The sequence below is a fragment of the Pistacia vera genome, unplaced genomic scaffold (assembly GCF_008641045.1).
Source record: "Pistacia vera cultivar Batoury unplaced genomic scaffold, PisVer_v2 Contig180, whole genome shotgun sequence".
NCBI lineage: Eukaryota > Viridiplantae > Streptophyta > Magnoliopsida > Sapindales > Anacardiaceae > Pistacia > Pistacia vera.
In genome coordinates, this window is record NW_022195899.1 from 617,988 (window position 1) to 638,882 (window position 20,895).

At 33.6% G+C, this 20,895-nt stretch overlaps 4 protein-coding genes across 5 annotated transcripts; 1 reads left to right on the forward strand and 3 right to left on the reverse strand.

Annotated features, from left to right (window-relative positions):
- Positions 1 to 1,683: 1,683 nt before the first annotated feature.
- Positions 1,684 to 6,388, reverse strand: LOC116126528 (pectinesterase 2-like). 2 transcript variants are annotated; one of them, XM_031412214.1, is made up of 3 exons: positions 5,501 to 6,388; positions 4,550 to 5,128; positions 1,684 to 1,957 (listed from the first exon to the last, which is right to left on the reverse strand). In XM_031412214.1, the coding sequence occupies exons 1-3, from the start codon at positions 6,366 to 6,368 to the stop codon at positions 1,845 to 1,847; spliced, it is 1,560 nt and encodes a 519-aa protein (XP_031268074.1). In that variant the 5' UTR covers positions 6,369 to 6,388; the 3' UTR covers positions 1,684 to 1,844. The 2 variants fall into 2 exon arrangements, with proteins under 2 accessions (XP_031268074.1, XP_031268073.1); XM_031412213.1 differs by lacking the exon at positions 1,684 to 1,957 and having other exon boundaries at positions 4,437 to 5,128.
- Positions 6,389 to 9,432: 3,044 nt separating this feature from the next.
- On the reverse strand, positions 9,433 to 11,297 carry LOC116126543 (pectinesterase 2-like). Its single transcript, XM_031412224.1, has 2 exons — positions 10,421 to 11,297; positions 9,433 to 10,127 (listed from the first exon to the last, which is right to left on the reverse strand). Exons 1-2 carry the CDS (start codon positions 11,295 to 11,297, stop codon positions 9,433 to 9,435), a joined length of 1,572 nt encoding a protein of 523 aa, XP_031268084.1.
- A 1,437-nt stretch (positions 11,298 to 12,734) lies between these two features.
- Positions 12,735 to 14,458, reverse strand: LOC116126511 (probable pectinesterase/pectinesterase inhibitor 33). Its single transcript, XM_031412183.1, has 2 exons — positions 13,567 to 14,458; positions 12,735 to 13,482 (listed from the first exon to the last, which is right to left on the reverse strand). The coding sequence occupies exons 1-2, from the start codon at positions 14,456 to 14,458 to the stop codon at positions 12,785 to 12,787; spliced, it is 1,590 nt and encodes a 529-aa protein (XP_031268043.1). The 3' UTR covers positions 12,735 to 12,784.
- A 2,945-nt stretch (positions 14,459 to 17,403) lies between these two features.
- LOC116126512 (endoglucanase 4-like) lies at positions 17,404 to 20,186 on the forward strand. The gene is made up of 7 exons (XM_031412184.1): positions 17,404 to 17,605; positions 18,408 to 18,815; positions 18,902 to 18,994; positions 19,094 to 19,246; positions 19,332 to 19,431; positions 19,521 to 19,690; positions 19,778 to 20,186. The coding sequence occupies exons 1-7, from the start codon at positions 17,414 to 17,416 to the stop codon at positions 20,105 to 20,107; spliced, it is 1,446 nt and encodes a 481-aa protein (XP_031268044.1). The 5' UTR covers positions 17,404 to 17,413; the 3' UTR covers positions 20,108 to 20,186.
- The last annotated feature ends 709 nt before the right edge of the window (positions 20,187 to 20,895 follow it).

Below are 20,895 nucleotides of genomic sequence, written 5' to 3' on the forward strand. Positions count from 1 at the left end.
CCAATAATCCATCGAAACGTGCATTGTTATTAAGGCATAACCCATTTCTGATTAATTGTTTAAGATAGTGTGATTAGAGCTTAATCCCAATACTGTGTTGTGTTTGCTTTCAGCCATAGTTGGGCCGAGAACCTGCAACATGACAGCCTTTAATTAAGGGTCCAACTAGGATAGAATTCTGGGGTATCGTTTCTTCACATTATTTACAGCGTTTAAAGACTTCCGAGACTCTCAAAATTTGTGAGTTTTATAGTTTAATTAGTACTGTTAGTTAATTAATTTGTTGAACTCTTCTTGGATGGTATATATATAATATCAACCATCTCCTGTGTGCATGCTAGAACAAGTTAATTAACTCTCTTTCTTTACCAAACTAATAAATGGTGAGTTTGGGACATTCTGGTGTTTAGGTAAGTTTAATAATTAATAATAAATAAGCCATTGACCTTTATTAATTTTCCATAATAAACTTATAATAACAAATGATAGACACTGTAAGAGTTATTGGTTTTTATTATGACGAATTCTCGACCTGACAAGCATGATGCCGTAACAAGTTGCACAAACGTTTGGAGTTATGGCCTTCAATTAATCAAAAAGTTTTTAGTCATTATTTTTTGTTTCAAAAGCATGAAATTTTTTTGGATAGAGACTATATCAGTCTGTTTTCTGGTGTATGTACATAATATATTCATGGAGTGACATCGAATAGAGATGTACACAGTACAATACAAGATCAAGGCTATATTCGAGTGCTAATAGATGTAGTCATTAGAATTCTTATCCGACATATATATATATATATATAATACAAAAGTAGGATTCTAAAATCAAAAGATTACAATTGCCTTTGCAGTACAGAAATTCATGACTACTCAGCAAGTTCTGCAATTTAAATTAACTTTGCTTTAATTAATTTGTATTAAAAAGGGAACTTTATTTATAAATTGTCATCAAAAGGGAACTTTTATATATAAATTGTCATCACTCATTGCAAATGTATAAATAATTCTCAATACTCCGTTTGTTTTAATATTTTTAAAATATCCTATTCCTATAATTCTAAAAATACACATTTGTTTTCCTATTATGAAAATCCTATTCTATTTTATTCAATTATTTTTAAACCCTTAAGTTTGTTAATTTAACTAAACACCCCCCAAAAAAAGTTTAAAAATTGACAAAAATACCACATCTACCCACATTTGTCAGATTTCGGCCACCATTGTCGAGAGGTGGTCGGAATCTGATATAATGGCGTACTACCGACCAAATCCAGTCGGTAGTGCATCGATATAGCATTTTCCAACGAGATCTATGGTCAGATATTTGGCCATAGCTAGTCGTCAATGATGACCATATCTTTGGTCATCAACGTGAATCTGGTCAGAAAAAGCCAGATCTATAGCCAAAGATCTAGTTGTTGACTGTCAGATCTTTGGCCACAGTTAGTCGTCAACGACGATCATATATCTGGCTGGAAAAGGCAATCTCAGCGACGACCAGCTGGATCGTATACCGATACAGTGACTTCGACCACCCTCTAGCAGTGGTGGCCGACTACCGGTATTTAATGGATGGGTGGGGGTATTTTTATAATTTTTAATATTTTTATTACAGGGGTGTTTAGTAAATTAATAAACATAAAGAGTGTCTTTATTAATTTTTAAATCATCCCTCGTTATTATCACACAACTCTTATTTTTTCAAAAATACTATCCAAAATATTATTTGGGATTATTCAATATTATAAACACTTGAAGAACGAATCAATGAAATATTAGCAAACAAAAGTAATCAAACAAATGTATCAGTTGTCCTCATTTACGGCCACATTAATTCAATCAAAGACCAGCGGTGTACGGCACCCCAGTGGCCGGCAACCAGGAGTTTCCGGCTATGAAGTTAGCAACTGTGAACTTTGATGCTTCAGTTGAACTGGTTATCACCCTGTAACCACCCCACTTCACTCTCCCGCTAGTTGATGCAGCTGGTCCAAGGTTCTTATACTTATTAAAATATATCTTAAATGAACTATCTTTCAGGTACTTTAGCAGTTCTCTGGATTTTGAGGTGTGTTATTCAAGAATATTGAGTTTGAATCCTATAACTATTAATAAAAAGTAGTCATTGAGACTTACTTGACCCTAACATGAAAGTCTCGAAAGACAATTGAAATATATACAAACCAGTTCGGACACTCTAAGAACCAAAAAAAAAAAAAAAAAAAAAAAAAAAACATATATCTTAGTGGAAGTCAAAATATCAAACTGCATGTTCTATCTATGATATATTCACCTTTGTTATTCATCCGTTATTAAATTAACATCCAAGTGTGATTTATTTATTTTATAATCGAACTGATGTTCCTTAAAGATAATGTGAATAAATCTAAATAGACGTGGAGCAGCCACCGCCGATTTCAGACTATTGCACGTAATGGAATTGATTCTATTAACGGAAAGAGTTCTGATCCAATAGTATGAAAATTCCCTGCCCAGTAGGCTTAGGAAAAAAACGTGCAGCTGTGTTGTATAAAGTCATAAGTAGGCAATTTGTAAGATGTTTTGACTTTTCTAAATTGATTGACTCTGACTTTCTACCGTGTTAGCTCCAATGGTTTTAATAAATCAACGGCCACACAATTGAAACAATGGTGGAATTTTATAGTTTCAATGGCGATGATGAAGATAGTTAATTACGACTTATGAGCTCGATACATATATATAATTTTTAATTATTAATACTTAAAAAATATTGAAGATTCTGTCAAAATATATGCTCACTTAATAAAGAAATCTCAACAACCACAAATTAGAAATGGGTCTCTTCGCAGCTCAATAATTTAAAGTTTACGGTGTAACATCTCTCAATAAAGTTTTTTTTTTTTTTGGTAAGGGGTGTTTAAATCAGTTTGTGCGTACCTAACAATCTCCAGTATCTATATCTACCATAATACAAAGAACCAGATAAACTACAATATATATAGTAGATATCCCCAAAATTTGAACAAAAACTCAAGGAAGAAAAAACCTCTTTGATCGCAGACCAAAACAATAATATGAGACTAACTAAATTATTATAATCATCAATTTGAGTTTGCCCATGAATATACTCTCTACATTTTCGATCAATCATGAGAGTATAAAGATATATCATGGCATATTTTAAATTATTGGCAGTTCGGCGCTATGATTGATGGAATATCACATAAATACATATGATTGATGGAATATTACATAAAATACTATATATAAATTTTTCTTGGGTTTGAACCAAATTTCACTTGGATGACAATTTCCGCACTAAATCATGTATACCCCTTTGCCCTAATCCATTAGTAATCGTTGTGGTAACAAGTGAATGTAACCTAGTTTTAAGAACATTCAGGTAAAATGGTAACTTTAGTTTTATAAGAAAGTGTTTTGCAAACCTAACGAACATGTGATATGGTTACTTAAAGGGGTATTTGATTAAGGTTTTTAAATTGTAGGGTTATTTGATAACACAAAGAGGAATTATGATGTATTTCATTGAGGGTAGTCTATGTAAAAAGAGAAAAGTTGTCATCTGAATAATAAATATGAAAACCTTAAGGATAGTCCTGATAATCTCCAATATTTTTTGGTTTTAGTTTTTTAACAATTATGTAGACATACAAAAAAATTTCAAAAAACTCTATACAAAGTAATTTGGCAGAAAATGAATGGAATAAGAATAAAAAGTCAAAAAATTTATTCACCTCTTTCATTTATTTTAGCATATTACTTTATATATAAATTTTTGTAGATTTTTTGTATGTAGTATTACTCTTTTAATTAAAATCATAAAACCGCGTTTTATTAATGTTAACAAATATAATCAGTGTGTGAATCGACAGATATGAAATTCTTTCTTAATTATGAAATGGATTCTAGAAACCATCTAGAACAAACGCTTTCAAATTAAATAATGATTTTTCAAGTCACTATTTACAATATTAGCCAAACATAAAAAAAATTGTAAGATTATGGAAAAAAAAAAAAAAAATCCTTAGTGGATTCTTGGGATGTATAAAGTCGGTGCGATAGCATTAATGGAATGTATATATAAAATTAGCATTTCAAGAGTGGTAATTGGTATCAACTCAGCAATTCATTGAAAGATGCTATAAGAAAATGAGGTACATGGCAACTAAAAGCATTCATTGATAGCTGTTAGTATTATAAGCATTTTGTGAAAGCCTTAGTAATTCAATTTTGTTGCAGTGAGATCATTTGATATGAAAACAATTAATTGGATTATAATAATATAAAATATTACATAAAAACTCTAATACTTATCACAACTAAGACGAGTTTTACTTAAACAACAAAACTAAACATACTTATCTCTAATGGATCAATTTTCTTCGTTAGTCGTTGCAGGACAAAACAATCAACAATCAATTAATTCAATCAAAGACCAGAGGTGTACGGCACCCCAGTGGCCGGCAACCACGAGTTTCCGGCTATGAAGTTAGCAACTGTGAACTTTGATGCTTCAGTTGAACTGGTTATCACCCTGTAACCACCCCACTTCACTCTCCCGCTAGTTGATGCAGCTGGTCCAAGGTTCTTATACTCACCATAATACAAAGTATCCAAAGCAAAATCACCATCCCATTCCAACCACCCAGCAGGATCCACCAATGTATCAAGATAAGTTTGCATAAAAACTGTCCGCGAGTACTCCTTCCATGGCCGTCCCAAGTATGTTTTGAATGAGCTAAGCACTGGTGCGAGGTCTGGTGCAGCCATAACTCGTGAGTTATGGATTGAAATTCCAGTGTTTTGGTTAGGGTCAGTTTTGCCTTGAGCAGTGACTGTGTTCTTTTGTTTATCCATTGGCCTTCTTGCGTAAATCATGCAATTTTGGAGAATAACAGCGGCATTTCCAAAAATGAAATCGACAGTACCATAGATGTAGCATTCTTTGTAGAATTGTCTTTGTGAATGGACGTAGAGAGTGTCTTGGTATCCTTCGAAGCCACACCTGTAGAAGACTGAGAGATCGGAACCTGATCGGAGAGCCACTGCTTGGTGGTTTTGTGGACCTGCTGTGTTGCGGAACGTGATCCCACGAGCAATGAATCCCGCGCCAGTCACCGCTGGAACCAATAAAATTATTTAAATTACAATTAGTAAAGATAGTTTTTAATTTAGAAGTTGGGAATACAAGACTCTATTTAAAAAAAAAAAAAAAAAAAAAAAAACTCGAATTTAATTAATATATAAATATTTATGACTTGTTCCAGGATGTTCATGCCAATCTTCTTAAACGGTGTCCATCTCAGAATTTAGACTACAGCTTTCGTGGTCAAAATTCATGACAGTTAAAATATTAGAGATAAAGAAATATTAAATAAAAAATTAATGACAATTTATTTTTGTAAAAATATTAAATCTAAAACAATTAAATTATAAACAACTAAACAAGCAATCAAAAGAAAAATGAGGAATTAACTAAGAAGTGGTCTTACCAACAGTTGCAGAGTTGAAAGTAGTAGAACCTCCCCCAACGCTTCGGCTACCAGTAATAATGGTGTATCTTAATCCATCACCAATCAAGATAATGTTTTTCAAACTGTTACCAATCACAAGATTCTCCGTATAAACTCCTCTCTTTATATATATCACAAATCTTCCACTCCCGCTTCTCTTAGCTGCCATATCAAGAGCTGCCAGGATAGTTTTGTGATTTCCTGACCCATCTTGTGCCACAACAAGGTCCGCCGTAACTGAAGATGTCTGCAAAAGCTTCCTGTCACCGGCTTTAACCCAGCTTGGAAACCCCCCTTTGGATGTTTCCGGCTTAACCGATGAAGCGTTGTTTATAGACAAAGTGTTGCTGATAAGTTGTGACACATTGTTGGACATGAGAGGCAACATATGATCCGAAACGCCCAGCTCCATGAACCCTGTTCGACAGGTTTCAAGGTTGGTGAGGGAAGTGCTAAGCCATGTTTGTGCATCGAATTCGGTGCACTTTGTGTTGGGATCCAGGGTTTGGTTGAGTTGAATAATGGCATTTTCATAGAGCTTCAAGCAGTCACTCCATGCAGTCTTTTCTTTCTCATTTCTGCATTTTGAACCGAGATGCTTGTTATGATTCTGCGCACTCACTGCATGTTCCATGGTGAGTTGTAGTGACATTTTCCGGAAGTCATTCTTCTGTTTGGGCACAAATCTTTTAGGGTTTTGTTTCATGTAGTATTTGCATGATTGTGGGTATGGGGTTTTGTTGCACCAATAGTCTACGCTGGATGAGGGGATGCTAATGGAGAGGGTGGATAAGAAGAATGAAATTAAGGTTATAAATAACAAGAATAATCCCGGCTTCGTAGCCATGAATGAAGTTGTAATTGAAGCTTGTGTTTGGTTTGTTGTGTATATGTGATTGATTGATGTATATATAGGGGGACTGGAGAAAGTTTGGTGATAATTAATAGCCAGTCAGGCTAGGCTGGAAGGGTTTGACTATGGGAAAGTGACAGTAATAACATTACAGAGATTCTTGTTTGTTGTCTTATTAAAATGGTTTTTGTATAAATTATTATATCCTTTTAGGTCAACAATGTAAATCTACGAGAAAAACTCAACACGTATCTGCAGACCAAGAAGGTTTTTTCTTTATTGCTTGGATCTCCTTTTACCTAGAAGGTTTGCTGGCTTACAGGAAGGCTCGTTCTCCTTAATTTTTCATGTTATCTTTGGTTAATTACTAACTCTTGTTCTCTTATTTATCCACGCTCTTAGTGAAATAAATTAAATTTGTGCTACATTAACTAAGTACATATATCTTAAATAAATTATCTCTAAGTAGCTTGACGGTTCTCTTGAGATGTTATCTTTGGTAATTACTAACTCTTATTCTCTTAACCTTGTGCCCCATTAACTAATTACATATATCTTAAATGAACTATCTTTCAGTACTTTAGCAGTTCTCTTTGGATTTTTGAGTGTGTTATTCAAGAAATATTGAGTTTGAATCCCTATAACTATTAATAAAAAGTAGTCATTAGAGACTTACTTGACCTCTAACATGAAAGTCTCGAAAGACTAATTGAAATATATACAAACCAGTTCGGACACTCTAAGATACCAAAAAAAAAAAAAAAACAAAAAAAAACATATATCTTAATGGGCAGTCCAAATATCAAACTGCATGTTCTATCTATGAATATATTCACCTTTTGTTATTCATCCGTTATTAAATTAACATCCAAGTGTGATTTATTTATTATTATAAATCGAACTGCATGTTCCTTAAAGATAATGTGTAAATAAACTTCTATAATTAGACGTGGGAGCAGCCACCGCCGATTTCCGTAGACTACTTCTGTGCTATCGTAATTGGAATTGATTTCTATTAACGGAAAGCAAGTTCTGATCCAATAGTATGAAAATTCCCTGCCCCAGTAGGCTTAGGAAAACAACGTGCCAGCTGTGTTGTATAAAGTCAAGTAGGCAATTTTTGTAAGATGTTTTGACTTTTCTAAATTGATTGACTCTGACTTTCTACCGTGTTAGCTCCAATGGTTTTAATAAATCAACGTGCCACACAATTGAAACAATGGTGGAATTTCATAGTTTCAATGGCGATGATGAAGATAGTTAATTACGACTTATGAGCTCTGCTATATATATATAATTTTTTTAAATTATTTAATACTTAAAAAATATTGAAGATTCTGTCAAAATTTATGCTCACTTAATAAAGAAATCTCAACAACCACAAATTAGAAATGGGTCTCCTTCCATGCAGCTTCAATAATTTAAAGTTTACGGTGTAACATCTCTCAATAAAGTTTTTTTTTTTTTGGTAAATGGGGTGTTTAAATCAGTTTGTGCGTACCTCAACTAATCTCCGATATCTATTAAATATCTTACAAATACAAAGAACCAGATAAACTACAATATTATTATAGTAGATATCCCCAAAATTTGAACAAAAACTCAAGGAAGAAAGTAAACCTCTTTGATCGTCAGACCAAAACAATATATATGAGACTAACTAAATTTATTATAATCATCAATTTGAGTTTGCCCTATGAATATTTTACTCTCTACATTTTTCGATCCAATCATGCAAGTATAATAGTATATATCATGTCGTTATTTTTAAATGATTGGCAGTTCGGCGCTTCTATGATTGATGGAATATCACATAAAATACATATGATTGATGGAATATTACATAAACTACTATATATAAATTTTTCTTGGGTTTAGACCAAATTGATCACTTGGATGACAATTTCCGCACTTAAATCATGTACACCCCTTTGCCCTAACTCCATTATGTAATCGTTTGTGGTAAAATGGTAACTTTAGTTTTATAAGAAAGTGTTTTGCAAACCTAACGACCATGTGATATGGTTATCGTAAAGGGGTATTTGTGATAAGGTTTTTAAACTTGTAGGGTTTATTTGATAACACAAAGAGAGATTTATGATGCAATTTCAAATTTTGAGGGTAGTCTAAGGTAAAAAGTGAAAAAGTTGTCATCTGAATAATAAATATGAAAACCTTAAGGATAGTCCATGATAATCTCCTAATATTTTTTGGTTTTTGTAGTTTTTAATTACAATAATGTTAGACATACAAAGAAATCTTACAAAAAACTCTATACAAAGTAATGTAGCAGAAAATGAATGGAAGAGTGAACACAAAAATTTAAACTCATCATATTCACTCTTTCATTTATTTTCTGCTACATTACTTTATATATAAATCTTTGTAAGATTTATTTGTATATATAGTATTACTCTTTTAATTAAAATCAGTAAAACCGCTTTTTATTAATGTTAAACAGATATAATCAGTGTGTGAATCAACAAATGTGAAATTCTTTTTGAATTATGATAATGGATTCTGTCTAGAAACCATCTAGAACAAACGCTTTCAAATTAAATAAATGAATTTTCAAGTAATTATTTACAATATTAGCCAAACATCTAAAGAAATTGTAAGATTACCTGAAAAAAAAAAAAAAAATCCTTAGTGGATTCTTGGGATGTTATAAAGTGGGTGCTAGATAGCATTAATGGAATGTATATATAAAATTAGGATTTCAAGAGTGGTAATTGGTATCAACTCAGCAATTTTCAATGAAAGCTAGCTATAAGAAAAGAGGTTACCATTGGCAACTAAAAGCATTCATTTTAGTATTATTATAGCATTTTGTGAAAGCCTTAGTAATTCAATTTTGTTATAGTGAGATCATTAGATATGAAAACAATTAATTGGTTATAATAATAATAATAATAATAAGAATATAAAATATTACATAAAAACTCTAATACTTATCACAACTAAGACGAGTTTTACTTAAACAACAAAACAAAACTATACTTACTCTCTAATGGATCAATTTTCTTCGTTAGTCGTTGCAGGACAAAACAATCAACAATCAATAAAGGCCAGCGGTGAACGGCACCCCAGTGTCTGGCAACCATAGGTCCCTGGATATGAAGTTTTCAACTGTGAACATTGACGCTTCAGTCGAACTATTTATCACCCTGTAACCACCCCACTTTACTCTCCCGCTAGTTGATGCACCCGGTCCAAAGTTGTTATACTCACCATAATACAGAGTATCCAAACCAAAATCACCATCCCATTCCAACCACCCAGCCGGATCAACCAATGTATCTAGAAAAGTGCACATAAAAACTGTTCGTGAGTACTCTTTCCATGGCCGTCCCAAGAATGTTTTGACTTTACTAAGCACTGGTACCAGGTCTGGTGCAGCCATAACTCGTGAGTTTTGGATTATAATTCCTGTGGTTTGATTAGGGTTTGCTCTGCTTTGAGCAGTGATTGCGTTACTTTGTCCATGCATTGGCCTTCTTGCGAATATCATGCAGTTTTGTAGAACAACTGCTGCATCTCCGAAAATGAAATCAATTGTGCCATAAATGTGGCAATTTTTATAGAATTGTCTTTGTGAATGGACGTAGAGAGTGTCTTGGTATCCCACGAAGCCACACCTGTAGAAGATTGAGCGATCGGAGCCTGATCGGAGTGCCACTGCTTGACATTTTTTCGGACCAGCTGTGTTGCGGAATGTGATCCCACGAGCAATGAATCCTTCACCAGTCACCGCTGAAACCAATAATAATATATTATTGGTAAATATATTTTCAAAATTTAGATGACATGAAAATACAAAGAGTTTTTTTATGAAAAAAGTGTTGGTTGTTTGGTTAGGGATATGTAATAGAGCTTTCAAATATTAATTTACTTAAATGAGTTTAAATAAACATTTTGTAGGGTAAATAAACGTAACCAAAAATATTCTTAATTAAAAAGAATTGACAATTATTTATTACTTATTCTTGATTAAAAGCAATTATATTATAAACAAGGAAACAAAGGAAAAGCGAGGAATTAATTACCAACGGTTGCAGAGTTGAAAGTACTATAACCTCCTCCAGAGCAACCAAAGCTTTTGCTACCACTAATAATGGTGTGTTTTAATCCATCACCAACCAACATAATGTTTTTCAAATTGTTCCCAATCTCAAGATTCTCCTCATAAAGTCCTCTCTTTATATATATCATAAATTTCTCACTCCTGCTTCTCTCAGCTGCCACATCAAGAGCTGCCTGGATAGTCGTATGATCCCCTGACCCATCTTGAGCCACCACGAGGTCGGCTGTAATGTAAGCTCTCTGCAACAGCTTCCTGTCACCGACTTTAACCCAGTTTGGAAACCCACTTTTGTATGTTTCTGGCCTAATTGAGAAAACGTTGTGTAGAGACAAAGTGTTGCTTATAAGTTGGGACACATTTTTGGACATGAGTGGCAACATATAATCCGAAACGCCCATCTCGATGAATCCCGTTCGACAGGTTTCAATGTTGGTGAGGGCAGCGCTAAGCCAAATTTGTTGGTCGAAACCGGTGCTCTTTGTGTTGGGGTCTAGAGTTTTGTTGAGTTGAATAATAGTATCTTCGTATAGCTTTAAACAGTCAGTCCATGCAGCCTTTTCGTTCTCACTTCTGCTTTTTGAAACGAGATGCTTGTTATGACTCTGTGCAATCATCGCCCGTTCCATGGTGAGTTGTAGCGACTTCTGACGGAAGTCATTACTGTGTTTGGGCTCAAAGTTTTCACGGTTTATTTTCATGAAGTGTTTGCATGGTTCTGGGTGTGGGGTTTTGTCGCACCAATAGTCTACGCCATGTGAAGGGATGGTATTTGAGAGGGTGGAGGAAAAGAATGAAAGGAATGCTATGAACAACAAGAATAATCTTGGCTTCATTGTCATTATTGAACTTGTAATCAAAGCTTGTATTTTGTGTATCAAGTTTGTATCGGTTATTGTTCTGTATATGTGATTAATCTAGGCATATATATATATATATAACGTTAGATGTAGTTTAAATCATACTAAACTTAGAAATAATTGTTGTGTTAGAATTTGATTTAGATTTTAGAGTCGAACTACAATGACTCCAATATATGTATATATATAACATTAGACGTAGTTTAAATCATACTAAACTTAGAAATAATTATTGTGTTAGAATTTGATTTAGATTTTAGAGTCAAACTACAATGACTCCAAAACATTATGAGATAATTAAGAATATTATTTTATTTTTTGGTTTATGTATAGTATTTAGTATTTACTTGAAAGAGTAATACTATAAACTGATACGATAGACATATTTGACTTTGACATATAATATTTTTATTTAATACTTTATCTTCCATTTAAAGTTATCTGATTAATCTTAAAACACATCAAATTGTACAATAAAATTTATACATGAAGTATTATTGTAATAAAGTTTGTCCTTTCCTTAAAACACGGTTTTATTGATTTTATAATAGATAATGCTACATATATAAATTATTTCTTACAAACTAACGTAACAGCTTTACATATTTGACATATTATTTACTCTAATTTATTTAAATTTTCTCTAATTTAAAATCATCCATTCACATTAAAACATATTATTCATATTAATGTTCGATAAATATAATTAGTGTGAATTGAATTTGAGAATGTGGAATTCTTCTTGGAGTTATGAAGATGGGCTTTGACTAGAAATTGTCCAGCCCAAACGATTTCAAATGAAGTATGAACTTTGCTTTGGACTTTCCAATGCCACGGCCGGATAAAAGTTGTACTTCCAGGTGTACTTATAGTGGATCTATTGATACTTTACCTATTGAATTAAAAAGTTTTATTTTTAATAAATTTTATAATGAGAAATTTATCTTTATATTAAATTATAAGATTAATTTTAATTTTTTATTCTTTACAAATGCTTTTGATATCCCACTATTATCTCACAAACACTAATTGTTTTTAGATATTTAAATCTTTTTTAGAACAAAAATGATAGTTTTATGGATGAAGAAGATTTGTAATATAAAATTGTAAGTTTTTAATTGCTTTATATATATAAATTTATTGTTATTTTTTTCTTCAAAGTATTGGTAACTATTTTATTATGTTCTTGGGATTATTTGTAAATATTTTTTTTTTTTAGGTTTTAATCTTTTTTTATTTTAGGAATAATGATGATGGGGTATTTAACATAAGTGCAGTGCCAAGTGCCAACAACTCCACTCATAAACCAAAATTACTATCCAAATCATAAAAAAAAAAAAAAAAAATGTTCATAATTTATTATCATATTTTTTTATAAGTAACCAATAAATAATATATAAAAATTAATCCAGTCAGAGAGGCAAAAAATTATTAACAAATGAAGTTAATAAATAATAATAGAACGTGATTCACAAGCCAGAAGTGAATGGCACACCCGTAGCCGGCAACCATGAGCGGCCAGCAATAAGACTTCCAACAGTGAAACGCGACGCCGTAGCAGAGCTAGTCATAACATGAAAACCTTTCCACTTCACCCTTGATCTAGTAGACGAACCAGGCCCCGAATTCTTATATTCACCATAATACAATGTGTCAAGAGCAAACTTACTGTTCAGCGCCCATGGAGACCATCCAAGTGGACTAACAAGACTATCGAGATAAGTTTTAACAATAACCGTTCTTGAGTATTGCTGCCATGGCCTCCCTAAGTAGGTTTTAAATGCTTTAACCACTGGCTTTAGATCAGATGCGGCTAAAATTTTTGAATTATGGATTGTAATCGCCGTGTTTTGATAAGGGTCATTGCGGCCTTGTGCGGTGATCACATTTGCTTGTCCTTTGAGAGGCCTTCTCACATAAATCAAAGAGTTCTGGAAGACCACTGCTGCATTGCCGAAAATGAAGTCAATTGTGCCATAGATGTAGCATTCTCTGTAGAATTGGCGTTGCGAGTGGACCATTAAGGTGTCCTGGTATCCCTGGATGGCACAACGATAGAAGACTGAGAGATCGGAGGCTGAACGTAGCGCCACCGCTTGGCCCTTAGAGGGTCCGGCTCCATTTCGGAAGGTAATTTCCCAAGCAATGAACCCAGGTCCATCAATGCCTGCAAGTCATTATTTTCAATATATCCAAAAATCTAAATAAAAAATTAACAGAAATTCACAGCACGTAAAAGAAATTCAGTTACCAGCAGTTGCAGAACTGTACGTGGTGTAACCTCCTTTAACACTGCGGCTGCTGGTGATTATAGTATACTTCATGCCATCGCCGATCAACATAATGTTATTGTTATTGAGGCCAACCTCAATATTTTCGTTATAAACACCTTTCTTTACATATATAATAAACCTTGCAGTCCCTTTCCTCTTTGCAGCAGCGTTAATGGCAGCTTGAATTGTCTTATAATTCCCGGAGCCATCTTTTGCTACCACAAGATTTGCTTTTGCTTTAAAAGTTAATGATGAACTCTGCAATAATTTCCTTTCTTGCCGCGTAAGCCAACTGGGAAACCATCCTGTATATGATGTATTTTCTTGCTTTACGAATACTCCATTGATGGCCAAACTATTGCTTAATAGCTGGGTTAAATTATTGGACATTATGATTGGATTAATGAAATCGGAAACATTCAAATCCATGGACCCGGATCCACATGTTTGGATGTTGGTTAATGCTGCGCTAAGCCACGTTTGTGCATCGAAATCAGTACAACTCTTGTTGGCTCCAATGCCTTGTAAGGTACGGTTTAGTTGAAGAACTGTATTATCATATAGTTTTAGACAATCGGACCATGCGGCTTTCCGATGCTTAGTCTCGCAACTTGACCTGAATTGCAAGGCATGCTTTTTCGCATTGAGGGCTCGTTCCATGGCTAATTGGACTACCATTTGCCGAAACTCGGACGTGTGATTCGGCGCAAAATGTTGGCGGCTCCGCCTCATGTAGTAAACGCATGGTTCAGGATGTGGCGTTTTGCTGCACCACCAGGTTATGTTTGATGAAGATTTTCTCGATAGTGCAGGATGAAATATTGAATAGAAGGATATGAACAGAAGTATTAGCCTCATCACCCCGGCCATTTTCTTTTTTTCTGTGCTTTGGAGTTCGGGACTTTGAGGATCATTTCTTACTAAGAGATTCCTTTATGTAGGAAAGTGAGAAATGAAGACTGAACGTGATATATAAATGCAATTGCAAGGCAAAGAGAATTTAATAAATTTATATTCCATGTTGTAATCTTTCCTTCTTTACGTAAAATTTAATTTCATAATACATAGGCTTCGTTCAAGGAAAGCGAGAGAGAGAAAAAGGGGTGTATGATATTATGAATTCGAAGAAAATACTTACCACAATAATGTATATTTGAAGTAAAATATGATCATATATAAACCCTTTTCCCAAGAATTAAATTATATAATTAGGTGGGTCAAAATTGGAAGGAAAAATCTAATGATTTAATTGATTGAGGGATAGAAAAAATCTGGCTAAATTTGCAAAGTTGCTTAAAGATGTGGGCACTTATAAATTATAAGCCAATTAGCAAATGGGGTTGAGTGGACTTAATATAAAAATCAATCAGCACGTTCTAGTCACATGAAACCGTGTAAGAAAGAAGTAACAGTCGCTTGAAAGTCTAACACTCAAATCTCCAAACAAGAATCCATGTGATTTATAGTTTGCATTATACGTTTAATTTATCATCTCTTCAGTGTTCAATAATGAAATTTCACAGAAAAAGAAGAAGCTGCCGATTTCAATTAGTTGGGTTCTGTTCAAATCTTGGCAGAAAAAAGATTTCATATACGTTGAAGGTATAATTTAATCTTTCCCAGGTTGACTTACTTCACTAACTTAAGATATAGAAAGATGTCAAAAAAGGTAATACTTTACCACTATCAAGTTGAAAACTATATAATAAGTAAAAATTGATAAAAAGATTCAAGATGATATAAATTAATTGGGCTCGGTTAATCTTTTCAGTCCTGTTTTGGGCTAATATTGCTTTCTGATAATTGGGTTGGGCTCAAGTTGACTAAATTAAACTGAGAATATATCTCCTCAACAATATTTCAATTTTTAGTGTATTCATGATAATTGATACCCATGGTAGATATCAGTCATCCAATAAAAACTATCACTTAGTGGCTTGATGATAGAAAAATAAAAAAAGATTTAATATGATCTTCTAAGTTCGAGTCCTGAGTTCAAGTCTTCACAGCTCCTAATAAGAGTGGCTACTGAAACTCCTAATCAACCAGTAGTTCCAAAGTCTTAAAGGATTAATTAAGGTACACGCAAACTGGTCCAAACACCCTTAAATCATCGAATAAATGGATAATTAATTCAAAAATCGGTTCATTTGTTTGGACAACATATCTGTCTGACATAATCTCATCATTTAGCTGTATTGCTCTCTTTTATTTTATTTTATTTTTTCCTTATCCCGTAGCTTGCTCATTTTTACAAATATATAATGGATTTTGATATACATTAATTATTGATAGATATGCATATAGATTAGATTTTATATATATGATCCCAATTAATTTGCTATAATAATTATATCATTACAAAAGGCACAGATAGAAAATTTAATTAGATTTGCATATCCAATCAGTTTAGCATTTGATTGTTTATAAAACTGGTCATCTTATATGAAAAATATACTAAAAAAATTCAGGCCATACGTTTTTTAGGTGAACAAACACCTGGAAACTGGTAACTGCTTCTTCCTCATCAACTCATTTTGCACATGTCACACGTTAATAAAATGGCAATTCATTCAGTTCTCTTAAGTATGAAACTTTAAACTCGTGTTCTTGTTCTTGTGATAAAGCAGTTACCAGTTAACGACTCCTTATCCAGATTGATTATTAATGAACAACGGTAAACGATTGCTTGAAATTTTCGAAAAGGAAATAATGTTGCTGAGTTAATGACTTTTTCCCACTCTAATAATGATTTAATGACACTTTTTTATCTACAAACTTTTAAAATACTATTTTATTATCTAAATTTATATTCGAAAGACGAATAAAGAGCAAACTCAATCCAGACTGTTGGAGCTTTTAAAGAAGGAAAGCTAATGAGTCTTTTAGTGGTAGAAAGTTGGATTTTGATGGTTGTGATTGATCGGAATTTGACTTGGGAGGGGCGGTTGTTGAGCAAACCCTAATCGTTCAATTGTCGGCGATTGATGAGGTCGGCAAGAGTAGGGTTTGAGAGGTTTTAGTGAGTGATGATTGGGAAAGAGAATGGTAGTGGTGTGGGGTCGCAACGATGCCGAAATCGGAAACGGAATATAAATTTGGATAATGAAATGGTATTTTTAAAGTTTGTAGATAGAAAAATGTTATTAAGTCATCATTTGGGTGGGAAAAAGTTCGTTTACTCTAATGTGGCTTCTGGTAAAGAGCAAAGATATGCTGCTAGCAAATCCACCGCTCCTGTGCAACTTTAGTTCCATTAGATATCTTGAATCCCCAAATACCCAATTAAAGTTACGTAAAAAGTTGATTAATTAAGTAATTAATTTGGCAGTTGGCCACTTTACTCATAGTTTCTTTGGATATAATCTCTTGAAATTCTATCACATCTTTGAAACTGGATACAAGTCATCGATTACGTTCTGGTGTTTGTAAATTTATGCGAATTTGAACAAGTTTTAGTTGTTTTCATTACTCGTGGAGGGATATTAATGTATTTTTCAATCAGTTAAAGGAAGGATAATTGGAGAAGAAATTAATGTAACTTACACGAAACCTCTTCAGGCTGCGGAAGTGGTTGATTCTATTAGTCTCTATCATCATTTATAGTGTAAATATATAAAGAAGGAAGTGGTTGATTCTATTAGTCTCTATCATCATTTATAGTGTAAATATATAAAGAGAAGAGGAGGAACTAAGCTTCTGCACAAAGCTATCATGTGTACTTTCATTATTCTTTGAGTGATATTGCTGTGTACACGCATTAAGTGAATTACTTACTTATTAGGGAAAGATTCAGCTGATCAGGGAAAGAGAGATTGAGAGACAATGAAGCTAATTATTCAAAGCGTGTTAGTGTCGGTGTTGGTAATGGTGGGGAGTGTACGGTCACATGATTATGGAGATGCATTAACGAAAAGCATTTTGTTTTTTGAAGGGCAGAGGTCGGGGAAAATACCCTCTAACCAAAGGATGACTTGGAGGAAGGATTCTGCACTTAAGGATGGCATTGAAATTGGTGTAAGTCCTTTACATTTCTCCCCACTGTTCATTTTTTCTCCTCCTGCAAACTTGCACAAACCTCCCCTTTTCTCTTTTAGATCAACAATTTGTTTTAATCCCCGCATGTTAGATTTGTATACAATCCTAAATAATAATTTGTCAAATTAAGCTTGCTTCCTTTCCAATTAATAACTTTTTTGGTAAAATGTGGTTAAGTTTATAGATAAAAACTACCTCTTACAGAGACAAGTACATTAGAAACAATTAGAATTTTTTTATAACAAATCAATAAAAATTGGTCGACAAACCTTTTTCATTAACTTTTTCTCATAAATGTGACGTGATAGCTCGCAATTGGTTAGGTGAGATCCATTATTAAACAAATGAAACCGATTACGAGTTGTCATGTTATATTTGTGAGAAAAAATTAATAATAAAGGTTTGTGAACAAGGGTTTGTGAATTTAGTATTACCATGAAAAAAATGTGAAAGTAGTTATCCATAAAGCATTTTCTTGCAAACAGGAGTGCTTCTCACAAAAAAACAAAAAAAAAACATATTAACTTCGTTTTCAAGGAGCTTACAGCTGGAAGTGTACAAAATAGCAGAAGCTGAAAAAGGTACTTTTTTGCCTGTGAATTTATCATGTATGGTTAATAAAGTATAGTTCTTCGTGGTTCTAACTTAAGTTGACTTGGATGCGTAGGGTATGGCAGTTACAAGATTTTTGTGTCTTGTTTGTTCCTGAAGATTCTGTACAGTTTAGAACTTAATTGTTATATTGGCATTAACATTAAAATTCATCACAATTTGTCCTCAGGTTGATTTAACGGGTGGTTACTACGATGCTGGTGACAATGTTAAATTTAACTTTCCGATGTCCTTTTCAATAACGATGCTGGCATGGAGCGTAATAGAGTTTGGCGACTCCATGGGATCAGACCAGCAATATGCATTGGATGCCATTCGATGGGGAACTGATTACTTAATGAAAGCAACCAGTATTCCTAACTTTATATACGTTCAAGTTGGTGAACCTTATAATGACCACAACTGCTGGGAGAGACCTGATGATATGGACACACCTAGAACCCCTTATGCTATTAGTAAAGAGTTTCCAGGTTCAGAAGTTGCTGCTGAGATAGCAGCTGCACTTGCATCCTCTTCCATAGTCTTTAGACACACTAATTATAGTTATTCTCAGGACCTTATCAGAAGGGCGACAAAGGTAGAATGAAATTTATTCATTCATTATTTGCGAACAAGTTTTCTCGGTAAGAATTATAGTTGATTATTTTCTTTTCCCTGGCATAGGTTTTCTATTTCGCAGATAAGTACCGTGGATTTTACAATGATACTCTTTATCCCTGGGTCTGCCCCTTCTATTGCGACTTCAGTGGCTATCAGGTAAACACGTTTAAATCCTGTAGAAAATTTTGCGTTGTTGCACATCTAATTAGAAATTTAGATTCGGAGTCTAAACGTTCAAATGATATTTTCTTATAGGATGAATTGCTCTGGGGAGCGGCATGGTTATATAGGGCAACTTTGATACCTGATTACTGGAACTATGTCGTGAAGAACGCATACAATCTGGGAAACTATAATGAATTTGGATGGGATAACAAGAATGCTGGCATTAATGTGCTTGTTACCAGAGTCCGTATCCGAGCTTTGGATATCTATTTATATACTTTTCGGCTTTCGCTTAAATTAATTTTTTTTCCTGTTGTTGATTTGGCAGCTTAATACCTCTAATTCCGGTCTCTTCATTGGAAATGCGAACAAGTTTGCATGTTCTCTGTTGCCTGAATCACCTACAAAGGCAGTAGATTATTCACCAGGTAATTATTATAACAACAATTCTAGAGTTTTTAATAAGCATAAGTTAACTTGAATTTCTAACTTAATTCTTGTTCTTATATCAAAACAGGTGGACTTATGTTCAAAGATGGAGGAAGCAATTTACAACATGCCACATCTTTATCCTTTCTGGCTCTCGTTTACAGTCGCTATTTAGAAGAATCAAATAACAGAGTGGTTGCTTGTGGTGGTGGCGTTATGGCCGACAAGCATAGGTTCAGACAACTAGCAAAAGGCCAGGTATACATAAATCTCCATTAAATGGATATGATTCTATTTGTTCAACATGATTTATAAGAGTTTGTGTTCAAATATTTGATTTTGCAGGTGGATTATATACTTGGAAGCAACCCATTGAACCTGTCATACATGGTTGGATATTCGGGTTATTTTCCTCAGAGAATTCATCATCGGGGTTCAACTTTACCTTCCATTGATCAACATCCGGGTTTTATCGATTGCAATGGTGGTAAATTATACGCTAACAGCAACAATCCTAATGCCAACGTGCTAACTGGGGCCGTTGTTGGAGGACCTTTTATGAATGATACATATCCTGATGATCGAGTTAATTTTCGGCAATCAGAGCCTACCACATACATTAATGCACCTTTTGTTGGCGTCTTGGCTTTCTTTAAATCACATCCATCCTGTTAGAATAGAAGCTTTAGCAAATTGATTTAGCTCCACTGGAACTGTAAAGTTTAGTACTAATTTTAGTTAGACCGTATGAATAATTAAATTTATTAGTTACTCTCATTCTCTAATTATATGATGCTCTTCTCTGCATGCAAATTTGATTATGATAATCACATGGACTTTTTTCAATATTCGGTTGAACCCAGATGAACCATTTAAACGAAATTGATTATTATTTTACCCATTTCATTCCCATCTAAATTTATAGATAAAATTATCTGAGTCATCAAAACTTAGATAATGTCCTAACTCCTTGTCTAAGAGTTAATGACTTTTTTCCCACCCAAATAATGGTTTAATAACATTTTTCCATCCACAGACTTTTAAAATACTACTTTACTATCCAAGTTTATATTTTGATGGTGAACAGAGAGTAAAGTTGATCCAGGCTGTTAGGGCTTTTGAAGAAGGGATGTCAATGAGTCTTTTGGTGGTAAAAGGTTGGATTTTTGTAGTTGGGATGGATCGGAATTTGACTTGGGAGGGACGGTCGCACAAACCCTAATCGCTCGATTGTCGGCGATTGGCGGGGTCGACGAGAGTAGAGTTTGAGGGGTTTTGGTAAGTGATGACTAGGGAAGAGAATGGTGGTGGTGTGGAGTCGCAACAATGCCTGAATCAGAAACGGAATATAAATTTGAGTAATAAAATGATATTTTAAAAGTTTGTGAGTGGCAAAATGTTATTAAGCCATTATTTGGGTGAAAAAAAATCGTTTTCTCCTTATCTAATTATGAATCTAAGTT

Coding starts and splice junctions, on each gene's coding strand:
- LOC116126528 (XM_031412214.1), bottom strand. CDS start 6,368: ATGGCTACGAAGCCGGGATTATTCTTGTTATTTATAACCTTAATTTCA. Junction 5,129..5,500: donor TTTCAACTCTGCAACTGTTG/GTAAGACCACTT, acceptor TATTGGTTCCAG/CGGTGACTGGCGCGGGATTC. Junction 1,958..4,549: donor CGGGAGAGTGAAGTGGGGTG/GTTACAGGGTGA, acceptor TGAAGTGGGGTG/GTTACAGGGTGATAACCAGT.
- LOC116126543 (XM_031412224.1), bottom strand. CDS start 11,297: ATGACAATGAAGCCAAGATTATTCTTGTTGTTCATAGCATTCCTTTCA. Junction 10,128..10,420: donor TTTCAACTCTGCAACCGTTG/GTAATTAATTCC, acceptor TATTGGTTTCAG/CGGTGACTGGTGAAGGATTC.
- LOC116126511 (XM_031412183.1), bottom strand. CDS start 14,458: ATGGCCGGGGTGATGAGGCTAATACTTCTGTTCATATCCTTCTATTCA. Junction 13,483..13,566: donor GTACAGTTCTGCAACTGCTG/GTAACTGAATTT, acceptor AATGACTTGCAG/GCATTGATGGACCTGGGTTC.
- LOC116126512 (XM_031412184.1), top strand. CDS start 17,414: ATGAAGCTAATTATTCAAAGCGTGTTAGTGTCGGTGTTGGTAATGGTG. Junction 17,606..18,407: donor AGGATGGCATTGAAATTGGT/GTAAGTCCTTTA, acceptor ATTTGTCCTCAG/GTTGATTTAACGGGTGGTTA. Junction 19,691..19,777: donor GACAACTAGCAAAAGGCCAG/GTATACATAAAT, acceptor TTGATTTTGCAG/GTGGATTATATACTTGGAAG.